Source organism: Ptychodera flava, chromosome 21 (assembly GCF_041260155.1).
Source record: "Ptychodera flava strain L36383 chromosome 21, AS_Pfla_20210202, whole genome shotgun sequence".
NCBI classification, from domain to species: Eukaryota; Metazoa; Hemichordata; class Enteropneusta; family Ptychoderidae; genus Ptychodera; species Ptychodera flava.
The window spans coordinates 5,179,641-5,197,536 of NC_091948.1; the positions used below are offsets into that span (position 1 = coordinate 5,179,641).

The 17,896-nt window shown below is 34.6% G+C and overlaps 1 protein-coding gene across 9 annotated transcripts in view; it reads left to right on the forward strand.

The window, feature by feature from the left end:
* The window catches only part of LOC139121180 (histone-lysine N-methyltransferase ASH1L-like), a 111,993-nt gene that overhangs the window by 51,763 nt on the left and 42,334 nt on the right, over window positions 1-17,896 (forward strand). For 5 of the 9 annotated variants that reach the window (XM_070685863.1, XM_070685865.1, XM_070685864.1 and 2 more), the window contains exons 3-4: window positions 666-766; window positions 5,932-6,051. In XM_070685863.1, coding sequence (XP_070541964.1) covers window positions 666-766; window positions 5,932-6,051 — 221 coding nt within the window. Of the gene's footprint in view, window positions 1-665; window positions 767-5,931; window positions 6,052-17,896 lie in introns of those variants that run through there. The other 4 variants (XR_011549240.1, XR_011549241.1, XR_011549242.1 and 1 more) reach the window with 1 other exon arrangement.

The following is a 17,896-nucleotide window of genomic DNA, read 5'->3' on the forward strand; positions in this document are numbered from 1 at the left end:
TTTCAATGCTCAGGTTTGACGTGTTAAGGTAGTGCCACACCTTGGAACTGAAAGTCTTAAACTTTTGACCATACTCTGCTCAAGGAAACTTTTAAACCATTATTTTTTGTTATCATGAATAAAAGTCATGCGCTGCTGTGCAAAAATAGGGATTAGGAAAAAAATTACCCACATTTTATTGATATTTGAAATTCAGAATTGCTGCTAAAACCAATGTTAACTTAGTGGAAAAATTAATTTTTGGTTTCCACAAAGACAAGATATTGACTTCTTCATTGACTCCACAGGCTTTGAAATTTCCACCCACGAAGCAGGCCAACAAAATATTGTAAATATTTGAGAGTCCCAAAAATGTCCCTACGTTGCATCCAAAAGAGAGAATTTTCCTATATTTTCTGTTAAAACCAATGTTATTCTCTGTGTGACAGTGCACTGTATATAGGAATACGAAAAGACTTTGATTGTCCATTGTACATTAACCCTTTCACCCCCAGTTTCCTGTATACAGGTCCAACTTTACCATAGAAAACAATGGATTTGGGACAAACCATACTATGGTGAAAGGGTTAAACATCTGGAAAAACACACTTTCAGTTTCACTGATGGTTTGCGTGTACAATATATGACTTCTCTGATGGTTAAAAATCTTCCTCTGATCATTTCAGACCCAAGGGTAGGAAGAACGGACTAGTCAAAGGCGACAATGAAGAAAAAGAAGAACAGACCCAACACGAGTACGGCATATTTCCCGCTCCTATTCATGTTGGTGAGTAAATCCCTGGTTTTCTATCAATATCATCAATGGCCGCCCAGATTTACTGTAGACTTAAAATACCATTCAGACTATACTCTTTACAGTTCATTTCAACACAACAGTACTGGTATGCAGTGACATTGAGGTTAAAAGGGCAGATGTCCTTGTATTGCTGCCGTAACAACTTGTTGGACATATTTTTGTTTGGTATGGTGTCCAAGTTCTTTTGCAGTTCAAACACACCATGGGCACCTATTATGCAAAGGTGGATGGACAGTATGATTCTGTGATCAGGTGTCCTGGGACATATTTCCATTGCCATTTTTAGGGGGACATATTTCAGTTGCCTTGTGTTTTGATTTCTCAGGAAACACTAAATTAACAGAATCAGGATGAAAATTATCTAATAATGTAGAATATAATCAGTGTTGTAAAGAATAAGAAAATACGGTCTATTTTCAGGCTCCATTTGCCATAACGTTAGATGTATTTTGTAGTATTTTGGGGATGTTCATGAAATGCAGTCTCTTCTGCTCTCAAAATTATGTAGAAATGAGTGGAGTACAGCCTGTCAACACAGCCTGTATGTTTTCACAGCCCGCATGTGTGGGAAACTGAATCCCAGTCAGGAATTCAAATGTCAACAATAATATTGCATCATTGCACACAATGTAATATGCTGGCAAGGCAAGGGCATTGTATTTCAACATACTTTTGAAGGATTAAGATAAAGGTATACTTATTTTATAAACCAAAAATAATAAAAATATTATTAAAATTTTAAGCTATTGTTCTTTTAATATTTGTAACAGTTTAGTTTTGACCTCCTTGTTTGCACCTGAACCAATTAACCAATAGCTGTTTCAGATACCTTTTCTTCTATAAATAGTGTATGGATTCTTTCAACCCCTATTACATGTTTGTAAATATATTTGTCCAGCCTCAGCATATAAACCAAAAGAGACATTTTGCAAAGGATTAGAATGCAATTGTCCGGTGATACAGTCTGACATTGTTGATTTAGATGTACTTTAGAGAAATAATTATTCTCGTAGATGTAGACGAAGGGAAAAGTGATGTTTTGCTATGAAAGCGTGAGGAATGATTGTAGTTCTGTTGATTGAAACGAGGCATTCCATGAACGGACAAAAAGAAACTATTACCGTGAAAACAGACAAAAAAGAACCTGGGCAATGCTGTGGCTCTCTGGATGTCACATGGCAACAGAAAATAAACGGCAATCTTCAAATATTCACGGCAGACCCAATCTCAGGAAACATTAGCCAAGTGTGGTAATGGGTTAATGTACCACGGGGAAGACTTGACAACCAAGCCGTTCACACCTTCGTTAATTCCTGGCAAAAAAAAAATTCATCGGTGATTGGAACTTGTCGTGAGTGGGCTTTGGGTTGATTAAATGGAGCTACCACTTCGGCGGGCGGCCTTTTTTTTTGTGATTCGCTTCTCAGGTGTGACTCATGTTTTAATGACTCACCATTTCGTTGACTAATATAGTGGTCTGCTTCCAATAAAAATGGGGAAAAAAGTGTCTGGATAAAATTCAATCAGGATAGTAGGAGTCTGGTTTTATTGATCTGATATATAGCAAATACCAATGTACCAATTTTATGGTTTTCTTTTTAGCAATATCATTGAGTCAGTTGACTGTTGCAATAATAAGTCATGCTTTTTGTTCTTTCCTCGGCATGCATGTAACAACAAAACTCAAATGGGAAAAAGGCAGATTGTCAAACATGTTTATTTGACATCTTGCTATAATTGTGACCACAAAATCATACTCAATTAATCATATATTCTCAAAGCCCTAGAGCCTAACTTGATTTGATAATTTAGATTTTTTTTATTGCCTCTTGGCAGCATCATGTATCCTGCGATCAATCTGACCCAGTGTTTTCAATGATATGGCCAGAGTTATGAAGGTGAAACACAGGAAAACAGTATGTTTTTATTTAGAAAAAAACTAAAAATCTGTTCTTACTTGAACAAAAAAAATAAAAATCTGTTCTTATTTTGACAAAAAAGCTAAGTTTTGATGATGGTTTTCATTATTTTTGTTCTATAAACCAAATACATTTTATATTCTTCTCCGAAAGACAAGTTATCTACATGACAAACACAACACATTATGTGCAGTGTGTAATGTTATTGTTGACAAATGAATTCACTCTGGACTTAAATTCTGTTATCAACAATAACATTATAAACAATACGGAAATACAGACTGTATTGATAATTGTTAACACTGGGCATTTCAACATCATTTTGAAGGAAGAAAAAGCAAGTGTATGTTACAGATAAAAACAAAATACCAGAAAATTTATTAAGATCACCCTCAAATGGAGCTTTAAAATTCCCAATCAGATGAATATTTATGACAGCGATCCATGTACAATAAGTACATGTATCTTTATTGTGGGGTTCCTGATTTAACAAACATACCAGTAAAATTTTGATGTATAAACGTAATAATCTTCCAGGGACACTCTCATCGTTTATTAGTGGTTTTTATGTCCAGAAATATCAAAAGACCTGAAAATAATCAAATCTTATATCAGTGTTCTGTAGAATAAATGTTAAATAAAATCTCTTTATGCTTCAAGCCAAGGATTGCAATTCGTTACAAGCAGTCACAACTCATTGTGTATTTGTTCTGGATACAAGTTGGGCTTCAGGTATGTTTAATCAACTACAGTTTAAACATAGAAATACCTGATATTGAATAACATAGAATTAGTAACTCCTCAAATTTTACAAAATTAGCATGATATAAAAAGATGTTTTTCCTTTTTCAATCTGATTTTCTTTTAAGCAGTACATACAAGAACATCCTATGAAACTCCATAAACTGTAACTTTGTCTGTAAAATACAGTAACTTTTTCTACTCCCAGAATAGTGTGGAAATGCCTAGTGCTCAACTTTTCAACAAGGCCTGTATATACATAGTGTAAAATATTATTATTGTCAGCTGTATTTTAGATTAGATGATACATCATTGTTTAGGAGACAGTTAACCTAAAGTAACAGACAATGAAAAACATATAGGTTAGACTATTGGGAGGATGTACAGAAAAAAATGTGATGTTTTCCAAGTGATACTGCCACACAGCTACAATATTCTTGACCTGATTCTTCATTTTGTGTTCTCATAAGTTTTGTTGGACGAGACAGCTACAACGAAGAATACAGCTTTATGCCTTCCAGGCTATAAAATTGTGACTTTATTAAAATGTAATGTTTACTAAATTGGACAGTGACTGTAGACATGATGTTATCTATTTCAAAATGGTGTCTCCACATCTGATATGCAGTAATGTTGAAATGGTAGCATTCTGCACTTTCAAGTCAACATCTTTAACAAAGTCTGCCGTAGCTGTAATGAGAAACATTTAAATCTGCCGTTGGAAAGATTGTGTTTTCTGAACAAATTACTGACATATTTCACCTTAGGATTGCTCTTTTTTATTCATCAATATTCAAAACTTGTTGAATCTCAGTTATATCAAAGATTTAATGTACCCATGAATGGGTTTAATACACCAATATTGCAGCAGTAAAACAGCCACTGGAGATTTTATATAGAATACAAGTTCTAAACGTGACAAATATCAGGTCTGCAGTCCTGTCTAGCCTGAAAAGAATATTTTTAGGGTGTGGAATGTTGCAGAATAAAGTGTTGTCAAGAGAGATGAAATCAATCATGTATTAAAATCAGATACAGAGTATAAGCTGAACAGGTTTCTCTGGAAACAGTTGTTATGAGAGTTTATCAACAGTGTCCATGCCCTGCGCACACCCTAAATGTATGCAGCACCCATGCATCTGCAAAATACAGTCCAACCTCTTGTTTTTAATCGTGTTTCCATGTACGGATCCAGTCTTTACCGCAGGAGGCTGGGAATTGTTCCTTGCGTGGTTTCAGGGAGGATTTGTCACAACCTGAATACTTCAACAGCTTCAACAATCTATGTTTCACATTTTCTATCAGCATCTGGCCATGTTAATTCACAACTACTCCACATCCCATCATTTTTTTAATTTGCGGCACAATACAGTTTCTGACATTACACAAACACACACACTGAAAAAAGGTTCAACAGAAAACAACTGACCAAACGTTAACATCTGTTTGAAAATTAATAGATGACAGCAAATGGATTCTGGCCTGTCGTTTTTCATACGGTTTTGTTTGCTAAAAGCTGAGTGCAATCAGCTAAATGTTTGCCATAGACGTCCCTTCACTGACCTTATCAAAAAGGGATTCTCTCGGTCATAATGGGAGATTGCATTAGCCTTTCCAATCAAAACAAGAAAAGTAATCATCGCGATTTTTGAGGAAAATTGAGCCGAATCAGGGATAATTGATTTGTTGCCATTGGATATCTCTTGCATGTTCAGTTTACATTTGGCTATCATAAAAAAAAACGCAGAATGAAAACCGATGAAATGTTGTCGGTGATTTATTGAGATAAAAAGGCATGGATGTATGAACTATGCTAATCAAATTTTGACATGAAACTGTCTGTCGCAGAAAAGTGTAATTTGTTTTATTCTGCCAGAAATGTGGACTATTTCAAGGTATCTGAGCTGCCTCTCTGTCTCTCATACATTTCCAAAACTCTCTTTTTCTTTCAGCTAATTGTGTGACACAGTTCCCTGGGGGCACAATTTCAGTCCGATCAGTGGTTCATATTTCGTATGCCAAAAATATTCATCAATGCTGTCAGTGATTAAAATATCTGAATTATTGAAGGGAGAATATCCAGGTGGCAGGAGCTTGTTCTGCAAATTACTTATAAAAATTCTAGCTATAATTTCACACCTGAGTTGAAATGACTCAACAAGAAGAGCTCAATAATGGCTTCCCTTGGAAGCCATATTTTGTTGTTGTTGGGCAACAGATGTCTACAGGATGTAAGAACTTATTGTGTAGGAAGTGTCGTCATGTCACTTTGAGTGTCAGAAATAATAATGGTAAAAATGTTTTTTAGTAATGCAGACGAAGTGAATATTAGTATCAAGTTAATTTATGACATAAAATTATTTTTTTGTTTATTATTATGTACATATACAAATCTTTATGTTTACTTATTTGTTTGTGTATTTGTTTAATCTACCGGTATGTTTATGATGTTTGTCTGTGTGTTCTTGTCCACAGGGAAGTATTTACGAGAGAAGAGGCTTGATTTCCAACTGCCCTTTGACATCTGGTGGCTTCACGATAATGACAAGCTTGCTCCCAAGAATGACTGCAGTAAATACAAAAAGATAAGAACAAGTAAGTGTGCCAGAACAAAGGATTTTACTAAGTGATGGTATTCTTCTTTTAACTTGTTAGTTGTTCCAGTATTGAGATATATAAATCTCTTAAATTTGGCAAAAGAATCTATGGGTGGTACTTGTCCAGTGTGTTGTCTATCTGTATATAGGTACGTACGTACGTATGTCTTATGATAATTAGCAGTAGGAAATATACATACATACATACATACATACATACATACATACATACATACATACTACATACCTATATACATACCGTACTCGTCCGAGTATAAGCCCCGGTTCGGCAACACAAACGACGGCAAAACTAGGGGAGGGGCTTATACTCGAGCAACCCCGTGTTATCTGGCATGGACGCTTAATTTATGCTAATTTTATGCACGATTTTTTTCAACACCACTCGATCTTTCTATCGCTTTCAAAATCGACTTACACATCCAAAGAAATTGATTGTACAATCTCTGAATACAGAAGAGACATTTTGATGAAATTTCAGCGTCGGAAAAAACCCAAACTTGAAACAAAGACGTTGTGTATGCAGCTGATCAACAGCAATGTGAACAGGCATGCATTGCCTGTACACGGAAAGGCACCTCAATATTTCAGTATCAAACTGTCTACATCTTGTGAAAACAACAACATAGCAGTGAAAATTGTAATAGTCACCAGGAAAAGTCTTCACAAATGAAAGGATGATTGCTTCAAACAAAAGAAACTGCATGTTTCAAGCATGAAAACATCGTAGCCGTGAATGAAAATAAACAATGGCAGACGTGAGTGGGACTTTTCTATTTAGGCGACGGGGTGAGCAGGGTCAAAGAATCAAGTTAGTACTGGGAAAACGTGTCATTTTCCTTACGATGCTGTCAAGGGAACTCCAGTTTCCCATTGTTTTAACATCTTTTAATAGTTTCTTTATTATCTAAAAGTAATTTTACCAATAGTCCAGTCAATCTAAGCCAAAAAAGGGTCAACCTAGGACTAATTGCAACAGAAATTATTTCTTCACCATGCATTTTGGAAAGGTCCTAGAAATAACATACTAAAAGTATAATAAAATCTAAGGGGTGCAACAGTGCCTAATTTGCATAAATGTAAAGGGGGCTCATGGGTATAAAATTGTCCCTGATAGATGGTTTCTACTTAAAATATGTGGCTAAACATGATTTTGATACAGGTTTTTTGGCTTATTTGCCTCCTTTTTGGTCTAGGCAATGTTGTTGAAAATATTTTGTCGTCATAGAAATATTCCTCATTTGCATAAATCCAATATGGCCGCCACAACACTTCACCTTTCTTAGTTTTTTCTCAAATTAATAACTATTTTTAAGCTACTACTGACAGCATAGAATAATTTTTTCACATTGAATTTTAGACAAGTCCTAGAATAACATACTAAAAGCCGAGTACAATCTAGAATTGTAAACAGTGCCTAATTTGCATAGATGTAAAAAGATTATGGGTACAAACTTAGTGCTGATAGAATGTTTCTGCTAAAAATAATTGGCTAAACATGATATGTTATGCAGGTTTTTGGCTTATTTGCCTTGTTTTTGGTTTAGGTAATGTTGATGGAAATATCTAGTCGTCATAGAAATATTCCTAATTTGCATAAATCCAATATGGCCGCCACAACCTTCACTTTTCTTTGTATTTTTCCCAATTAATAACTATTTTTAAGCTACGTCTGACAGCAATAGAATTATTTATCCACTGTGTATTTCAGAGAAGTCCTACAATGACATACTAAAAGCCTCGTACAATCTAGCAATGTAACAATGCCTAATTCCTAATTTGCATATATGTAAAAAGATTATGGTTATTAACTAGGTGCTGATAGAATGTTGCTACTAAAAATATTCGGCTAAACATGATATATGCGGATTTTGGGCTTATTTGCCTTGTGTTTGATTCAGGCAAGGTTGATTAAAATATTTTGTCGTCATAGAAATATTCTTCATTTGCATAAATCCAATATGGCCTCCACAACACTTCACTTTTCTTTGTATGTCCCTAATTAGTAACTATATAAGCTACTTCTGACAGCAATAGAATTTAATTTTTCTTTGTGTATTTTAGAGAGGTCCTAGAATAACATTCTAAAAGTCCAATACAATCTAAGAGGCATAACATTACCTAATATGTATAGATATAAATGGATAATGGGACAAATACATTCACTGATAAAGAAATATGCATATTGAATTAGAAAAAACGCGACATCATGTTCAAGTAATGTATGCATTTATCTTAATTTTTGTCCAGGCAATATTTTTGAATACATTTTATCGCCCGAGAAATATTCCTAATTTGCCTAAATCAAGTATAGCTGCCACTGCATTTAACTTAAAAATTATTTAATCTACACAACAAGTAGTTTTTGTTTCCACTCTGTATTGAATGCAGAGAATGACAAACAAAATGACTATTAAGAGGGAAGACAGTGCATAATTTGAATAAATATAAAACTTAGAAAAGGGAACAAAATCGTTGCTGTTAATATATTTCTTAAAATATATTCAGCAAATTGATATTTAATTCAAGCAATTTGATTATTTAATGTACTTTTTGTGTTTGTAGGCAATGCATAAATCGTTTAAGACTCCTCATTTTTCATAACTGCAATGTGTCCCTCCTACCACTTTACTTTTCCCTGTTTTGAAAAGACCTAGAGTATAAATGACTATATATAATGTTAAAAAACAACGGAGATCATTAGAACTAAATTTTAGTAGGGTCATGGAAGTTACATATCGCAAGTTTAAAGGCCTGTGTTGGCACCAGATTTTCTCATCAGAAAATTTACCCACCAGATTACAATTTCAATGGAAAACAAAAGGCTATTACACCTCAATCATTCTCTTACAGACTAGAACAAAGGCGATCCCAGGGATCGCGAAAAGTGCATTTAATGAAGTTGTGCATAAGACAGCTAATTTACCCAAATGCTAAATGGGTCATAGATGCTATACAAACCTGGTGCTGATAATCTATTTACGAAAGTGATTTAAGAGATAAGCTGACATTGTAATGACTATGTAACTTCATTTTTTGTTTTTAGTTCAGGGAATGTTTTCAAATATATCTTACAGCGATGAAAAAATTATTATTTGCATTTGTACAATAAGTCAACCATGTCACTTCCTTTTTCTAATTGGAATTTGAATTATTTCTTCACCTTAAATACTTAAAAGGTCCAAGAAAGGTATATTCAAAGTCTAATACAATCTACATTGTACAAAGGGCTAATTTTAAAATATTTTATAGGGAATGCCTACACTGTATTTAATGTAATAATTGAAACTTGAAATGTTTTACAATATCGTAAAGAGAGATTGGAAGTTTTTACTAACATTGCCAAATATATTTTACCTAATTTTGAGCGATTCCTCATGTGCATAAATCCTATATGATGACCATAAAAATAATTTTCTTTAATTTTTCAAATTGACGTCAACTTATTTTAATTAATTATGTTATCAGTAAAATGAGAAGTTACATTAAGAGACACTACTTGTTTAAGTTATTTAATACTTTAAATTCTTCCTATCGAAAGATGTCCATTTTATAACTTGAATGAACATTTTGCTCAGTACAAAGAAATTGACGTGGTTATTTATTTTCTGTGTATTTTAACTCATTGTAATGATTATATTCAAATAGGGCCTACAGAATGAAAAGCCCTGTAAAAATAAACAATGATTTATTCGTATAGTTCATTTCAATTATCTAGAGAATTTGCATAATGTCAATAACATTCAATTTGGCAACTTACTGGAAGATTTGGATTTCTTAATGCATACCAAAATGCTTGGTCAAATAACCAACACTTTGTACTGAGCGAGGCTGAAGAAAATTTGTGTTTCAGCTCTATTTCTTTTATTTTCACCCTTACCCCGTATTACTAATATAGATTAAGTGTTGGTAAAATATAATTAAAGACCAGGTTGTGTGGTCACTGGTAAATCAGATATACTTTTGACTGTGTGCAACTTGCCTGTTCATGCCACATACAGAAATTTATGATAATAATGATAAATAAATTATAATGATCATGATGATGTAGAGGTACAATTGTTATACTATATTGCCAATTATCATGAAATATGGATAAGGAAACTGTTCCTTTATCAGCTGAAAGACATTACAATAATCAAAGGACACTGCATTTCTCAAAATTTTGAAATTTCTTGAAGACAACAAGTGAAAATTAATATAAAGTCATATAATGGACTGAAGAGAGAGATTTCCTGTTTAATCTTACCGTACACAGCGATAGCATTTAAGGAAAAACTGAAAAAAATCTGTTGACTGAATCATGATAATCTAAATCACTGGTAAATGCAAATCTAGATACTTTTCATAATGTTACATTTTCTAGCTGCTCTTTCAAATTTTCATGACCGTGAAACAAGAAAACCAAAATGTGAAGGGATTTGCATCACAGAAGCTGCCGTTAACGAGTTTATCAATTAGGATATCAAATTTGGACATCAAATTATCATAAAATTGGTTATCCTGTATTTTGAACCTTATGGAAGTCTCACCTCAGATTGGCCAGACTCTCAATTCCTTGAGTGATCGATCTTATTGGTGATAATACAAAAGTCTAATAATCTGCAAATGGGAAGTCCATTACATAACAGCCCCATGAGTGATACTTGCACATCTAAGATCTGATATGATACGCAGTACAATTATATCATCCTATGCTTCACATCTTTTCATTGAGTTACCCTTCCCCATACTTATGGGTTCTACCATGAACTGCAGCAGCATGAATAACCCCAGAAGAAAGCAAAATCTAGACTTTCTGTTGTCAACGAAAGGATTCTGGCTGTAAACAAATGAACCACCTAGAGGAAGATGTAAACAGAGAGGAAGAGGAAGAAATTTTGATATGATAATGACCATCATAATAATTGTCATCACCACTACCATCATGGTGATTCAAATGATGTTCGTATTTATACTAACGATAGTTTAATAATGAGAAAGATGATTCACAGGCAAAACTGTTAGTGTGGGGAACCATTTATTAGTAACTGAATATTTCCATCGTCATTGAAGATAGTGACCAAAAGCATAAAAGAGTCCTTCAAAAATTTTACTGCAATCGAACATGTTGTAGGATAAAATGACTGAAAATGACAATTGATGTCAAATTATTGAACACGTCCAATGATTTTTTATGATAAAGAAGAAAGAAGAATATCCAAAGAAAGAATTCTGATTCCCTTTATTTAAATAGTAATGCTCTGAAACTCTTCTCTTTATTCATTGCATTTCTGAATAACCAGAAAATGCCAATGGAAGCTATTGTAGTCTTATTGTATTCAGAAGACCGTTTGTGTCAATTATGCAAATTAGGCCTTTTGTATTAGAATAATTAGCATGCAAATGAGGTCAACCTCATTTGTTTTAGGTAATTCTTGCAAAACCTTAACAATTTCATTGAGAAAAAAATTGTTTAAATATGAGCTTAAACATTCATTTGTCTGAAATAGTGGAAAAAACTGCGAATATATGCAAATTACTTCATTTGCATAATCTTTATTGTTCAAGACATTTAGAAAATAACTTGTTGAACCTTACTAAATTGTGTTGCAATGAAAAAAGTCACTTGAATTCAGTTTACATGTCCAAAATGTGAGTATAGCAGTCATTTTAAAGGCGATATATAGCTAATTTGAATATATGCAAATTTAACCAATTTGCACCCCTTATATTTTCCTATACTTTTAATATGTCATTAGTGAGACCTTTCCAAAGGTCATAGTGAAGAAATAATTTCTGTTGCAATTAGTCCTAGGTTAAACCCTAAATTGACTGGACTACAAGTTAAATGACCAAATATACTCTCCTAACCTTTCTGTATTTGAGTTACACTAGGTAGGGGCTTATACACGGATGTAATGCATTTTCTAAAATCCTCTGAAATCAGTAGGGGGCTTATACACGAGCAGGGGCTTATACTCGGACGAGTACGGTACATGCATACATGCATACATACATGCATACATACATGCATGAATGCATGCATACGTACATATGTATGCATTTATTATATCACAAGACATATCTAATTATCATAAGACGTTCTATGGTAAGTTCTCGTGTGAAGTTCAAAATGATAGTGCATGTATATTTTCCATTTCAGCTACACTAACAGACCTTTTTTCAGTCCAGTATACTTTTTGTCAAAGCTTAATGTTATAAAAAGTCCATGTGACTATTATAACATGTCACAAATTATGAAAAAAATAAACGACTGCCAAGAAAACATATAAATATTAGCGCAACAGATTTAAGTAGTCTGTCAGAATAAATGAACATGCAGTACATTCAGTGTTTGAAAATGGTGATTTTTAATACACGGATGGCTGATTGTATTCTTCATGTGTGTTCAACCATCATTGATAAAAAAATTTCTCCAAGTTGTTTTTTGGTCAAGAAACCTATGCAAACACTTGAAAACTGTTTCACTTATGATATCTGATCATGTGTGTCTGATATTAGATCCGTGAATATTAAACTAGCTTGTCAATGGCGGCAAACTGCTCGATCGGTGATATTGCATGCTGTGTGTGCATCTGTATTTGGAATTTGTCGGTAAACTCTGCATCTAGACAGAACATGGATATGTGACTGTTCCCATCGGTTGATAACACTGCATTCCAAGGCTGGCAGAGTAAACCAATCCATCATACAATGTAACGTAGACAGACAGACACTCTCATCAATTGGTGTCTGTTTTTTATCAAAATTTGAAAGGAAATTACGAGCTAATTTGTGTTGTGTCGATAAATAAGATAAATCTAGATTAAAAATTGAAATGTCATCAGACATGGAAGGGAGTCTGTTGCTCCCATTACTGTGTCTAATTAAAGTAATAACACTGAAAGGGAAATATGAGTAGGCATGAAAGGAACGCTCAAATTACATGTTGTTTTCATAATAATTTGATACCAATTCTTTTCCATGAAATTCAATTAAGGCGATTATATTTCTTGTAATGTAACACTGGAGGTAGTGTCACCTGTGTTATGCGGAGTATTAAAATTTACCAAAAGCTCCCTGGTTGCTGAATACATGTCGGAGGTCTCCCCGGGGACTGATTACAAAATGAAATTGTACATGTGTACGGTAATGGGATTTGCTTTATTTATGCCATGGTGTATTGAGCGCGTATAATGACCAAGTCACGAACACTGATCTCATTTCGCCAACTGAGTTTTTATCTCCGTGATCATATTTACATGTTACCCAGAAGAGCAAATAATGAGGTAGAATTTGGTAAATCACAGAGGCAGCTGTGGACAACTCTAAGCAATAATGTAGTAAGATTTTTTTTCAGAGGTTAGTTATTTTTATGTTTGTATATGGGTGTGTTTAGTCGATGATCAGTTCAGTTAATGTACCATGATGAGATGTGGCCATCAGTGTGCATCATGTTGAAATTGCACATCAGGACATTTCTTTTGTCAGATTCCGCTATTTACGTGACCCCTACCTTCCTTTCAGTTGAACAAGGAAATTTACATCAATAGAAAATGTCACTTTCAAGAGTGAGTTTGTGTATTTCATGAAATGTCAAGTCTGATAACGTGTCTTTGCTGTCAGTTGCGACTCTTTTTTTTCCTGCGTGACAAAATGGTGGCATTAACAACCGTGTTTGAAATTTTCTTGAATCAAGACAAAAATTGTCACATCTGATATTGTGCCAAGACCTGGCAGCCATCTTGCAACATGGTACATAATATCACCGCCCACTCATGTACTATCAGCAAATACACAGCCCCAGTATCGTAGCCAATGTGGGATTTGAATTTTCTTGTTCTGCATGGACAGCTGTTGATTTCATTGAGCCTGGAGCCGGAGCAGACCAACACCTTGAAATGTGAAAAAAACACGACTTTTAGTGAGTCCTACCTACAAATTGCCGCGAGAAAAATTCAGGAGCATGTTTGTGTTCAAAAACATGTATTCTACTCTACAGTCTCTGAAAAGGGCACACCAATGTGTGACAATATTACTTCAGGAGTTTTATTCGGTATTGAAATTTGAAGGGTCAGTATTTGAGTTGTCTCTTTCTAGAAAACAGAAATTTTTTTGCCCATCCAAGCAAGTGTTTCTTGTTAGATAACGATGCAATCTGTCAATTTGAAAGAAAATATACTCCCATACCAAGATGACTTCATTGGAAATGAGTAAGGTGTCAGTTTGTCATGATCTAAAATGGATAATACCCTGAATCTCAATCAGGTCATCCATGCTTCCTTTTGTTGGGGTCAGATCTGGTAAAAGTTTATCTCTGTCTGTCTGTCGGTCTCATCACAGAGTAAAAATGACAGAATCATCCCAGTAATTTTTTTTTTGGTTCAGTAGTGTTGAATTTGATCACAAGGAAGCCCAGCGCATTAGAAGAGAATGGTGCTTACTGATTGGGCCAGGACGTGTGCTTGCTTCCCTGTTTGCATGATTTCACCGCAGAGGTTAAGGGTTCCACATTTCATGTGTTCCATCACTGAAAAAATCACATTTTTCAGTGAAGTCTTAAAAAGGTCAAAAGCATGACTGACCTTATGTTCAGGTGATATGAGGCAGATCTCGTCGATGACATGCATATTCTTGTTTCAAAACTAGGATGAAAGACGTTGCGATGACATGCGTCTCTCATATCAAGCAGGGCACTGGCTTTTAAAAATGTACGGCTCAGTGGGTAAGATGAGACTACGCCTCACACTGAGATGATTTCTCTTACACATGTAGGTCTGAAAAACAAAGACAGAGGAAACGAGAAACATTTGATGAACTGCAACAGTAGACAAAACACCCATAGCGGCTATACACATGTTGACATCTTCTGGCCTCAGACCACTTTAATTTCCGTTACGTTAACACACGGTACTGTAAGAAATTTGTTACAGCAGGCAAGGGCTGTCATCAAATGAGGGAGAAAAAATGCAGACATACTTGTATGTGAAAGCCAAGCAGACGTATCATAGATCTGAAGTGAGAACTGGTTAAAAACGAGAGAGAGCTTTACTGCCCTGGAGCTGTGACTGTGACAACACAGATCATCCCCCTTTAAACTCCCTAACGATTATTTTGCATTCAAAATGTAGCTGCCACTGTATAATCTATGTTGCAGAGCGTTATCAAGGGAGGAATTACATAATGTAAGAGATTTCATGCTAAGCTTGCCTAATTGGTGATTCTATGAAAATATTAGGCAGTTCAGACGAGGCCTCTCTTGTCCAGTTTATTGAAGTGTATAGCTTTTAGCAGTTAGGTTGATAGACACATTGTAATGGTTTAATTTGAACCTTGAAAACTAGGAAATTGCTCCCTGGGGACAAATATTGATATTTTAGGCTGTTCTATTGCCCGGCTTTTATTACCTGCCAAAACTGATTCGCTGTAAACTTGATGTGAGCCCAGGTGGCAAGTAAAGGTAATGAACATCATTATTTCTACATGACTGTGTGCACAACAACCATACCTGAAAGCGTCATTTGAATTCATCGGCAAAGAAGTTTCAAAAGGGCCTCTGAGGTCACCAAGGCAGGACTTTGCAGATTGGAGGAATGCAGAACATGTACCAGTGAACGAGAGCATGATGAATCAACATAATATACAGACACGTTTCGTGATAAACACTCTGCCCTGGTAGTGTATAACTGTTATTTTATTCACTGAGAAGACTCATAGAGTGGATCTGTTTAATTGACCTGTTAAATTGATTCCCGAGACAGGTGTAATGAAAAAACACTTGATGAATGGGGGCTGTTGATGGAAATAATAAGCCAGAATAAGGATTGATCCAGAGTGACAGACAATCACATCCTCCACTATTTGTACATGCCATGAATGGCCTGTCAAACATGTCCAACTGTAAACATATGCAGGCTGTAATCTATGTTATTTGTTCCGCAGCTGAGTTTCAACGCACAGTACTGGAGATATATCCCATGATTCATTTCAGTTTGTACTGTTGGAGATTCCTTAGTGAAGTCTGGCATGTTTCCCATGTATAGACAAATTTATAGACTAGTTATTCATAAATTTTGAAAACATACTTTTGTAAAATGCATACCATTTTTGTAAATTTATAGTTTGAATTTTTGGGGAAAATGTTTTTGATCTTAGAGAGAGGAGATGAGGTGAAACATTTCTTGTAAAATTTCCAGAAAATGTGTTTCCTTTGCCATATATAATACAATAAGGGCAATGAGGGATCTGTTGCACAATTTTTTCAGGTAGAATGCACCTCGGGGACAGATATATATGGCCTCTCAAACTTTTACAGTTCTTTTCAGATCTACCATTTTTAGGGGTTCATTTTGAAGCTCTTTATGTAAAAAAGCTTTTCATTGTCTTACTTTTTCAAAAATTGAAAATTTCATTTTTCTCCTAACTCTGGGATGGCAGCCATTTTGAATTTCAAATATTGGTAAATCTTGGGTAATTTGTTGCTCTAGTACCAAAATTTGCTTGGTAACCCTCAATTTTTATTTATGATTTTGAAAGAGCATGGTTGAAAGATTCCTTTAGGCGAGTTTGAGCAAAAGTTTCACTTTTAGGCACATTCTACCTTAAACAAAAGTATATTTATTTTTTTCCAATTGATGTGACACATGAAATTTACACAGTAACTTTTACTTTTCCCAGACAATGACATTTAAGTTGCTCCTAACGTTCATGCTTAACGTATGGCATTTGTTAAACCCGTTGACTGTAATTTTTATTGTTATTTAACGGTAACTTTAGACTTTTAATGTATATCAAACCACACTTTTATTAGACATAATAAAAAATATTTTTAGATGCTTCACGTTGTTAATGTAGAACAGGAAAGGTTGCTAGACAGGCAACCTTCATTGGTATAAGTCAAAGAGCATTGTGGGTAATTTGAAGTACTGTGCAACAGCTGAGTTAGCTGGGTCTGTCCAACTAAAGGGGGAAAAGGAAGCAGAAAGGGCAGTTTCTTTGTCATTCTAACCCTTTTAGCACCAAAGTCAATTTTTGTCACCCTTATAAAATATACCTCAGTCAATTTTTGTCAGATTTTTACCAAAATTTTGATTAAAAAACTGGCCAATGAAATGTTGTGTTCATTTGGTCTAAAATTATCAGAAAAGTTACAGAAAAGTTCACAAAAATTTGTAAAAGGTGTTGATGGGAAAAATACAGCAGTCAAAGGGCTAGGGAGAATATGCCTCAGGGACAGATATTTGGACTCAGAGTTTTACACTTCTTTTTTAATCTAGCACTTGGGGGGTCTGATGTTGAAATAAAGCTCCTGGAATAATAAGAAAGATTTTAGTTTTCAAAAAATCAAAAATTTTAGTTCCCCCATAGAGTTAACACAGGGAGGCAGCCATTTTGAATTTCAAATATCAGTAAATATCGGGTAATTCATTTCATTTGTACCAAACTTTGCTTGTTGACCCCTAATTTTTATTCTTGATGTGGTAAGAGTATGATCAAATGTTTCATTTGAGGAAAGTTTGAGCAAAAATTCAAGTTTTCATTTTCAAGGCGCATACTACCTTAATTCAAGAAAACCATGCTGCAGAGTATTAAGCCGTGGATTGCAAATCAAAGATGTAGCAAGAATAAGATATGATGATTACCATTCATGTATCGATATGTGCAAAAGAATTGTGTGCTGCCCAGAACACTTCATGAAAATTATGGCTTTTCGGTTAATATGTAAGAATCTTTCGTCGTGCAATGAACTCATATGCATTGGTGGCTCTTTAGTAATCAAATTGTTCAAGCGGTCATGTTGTGTCACCAGTGCAATATTACAATCAAGTACGGTACACTGATGG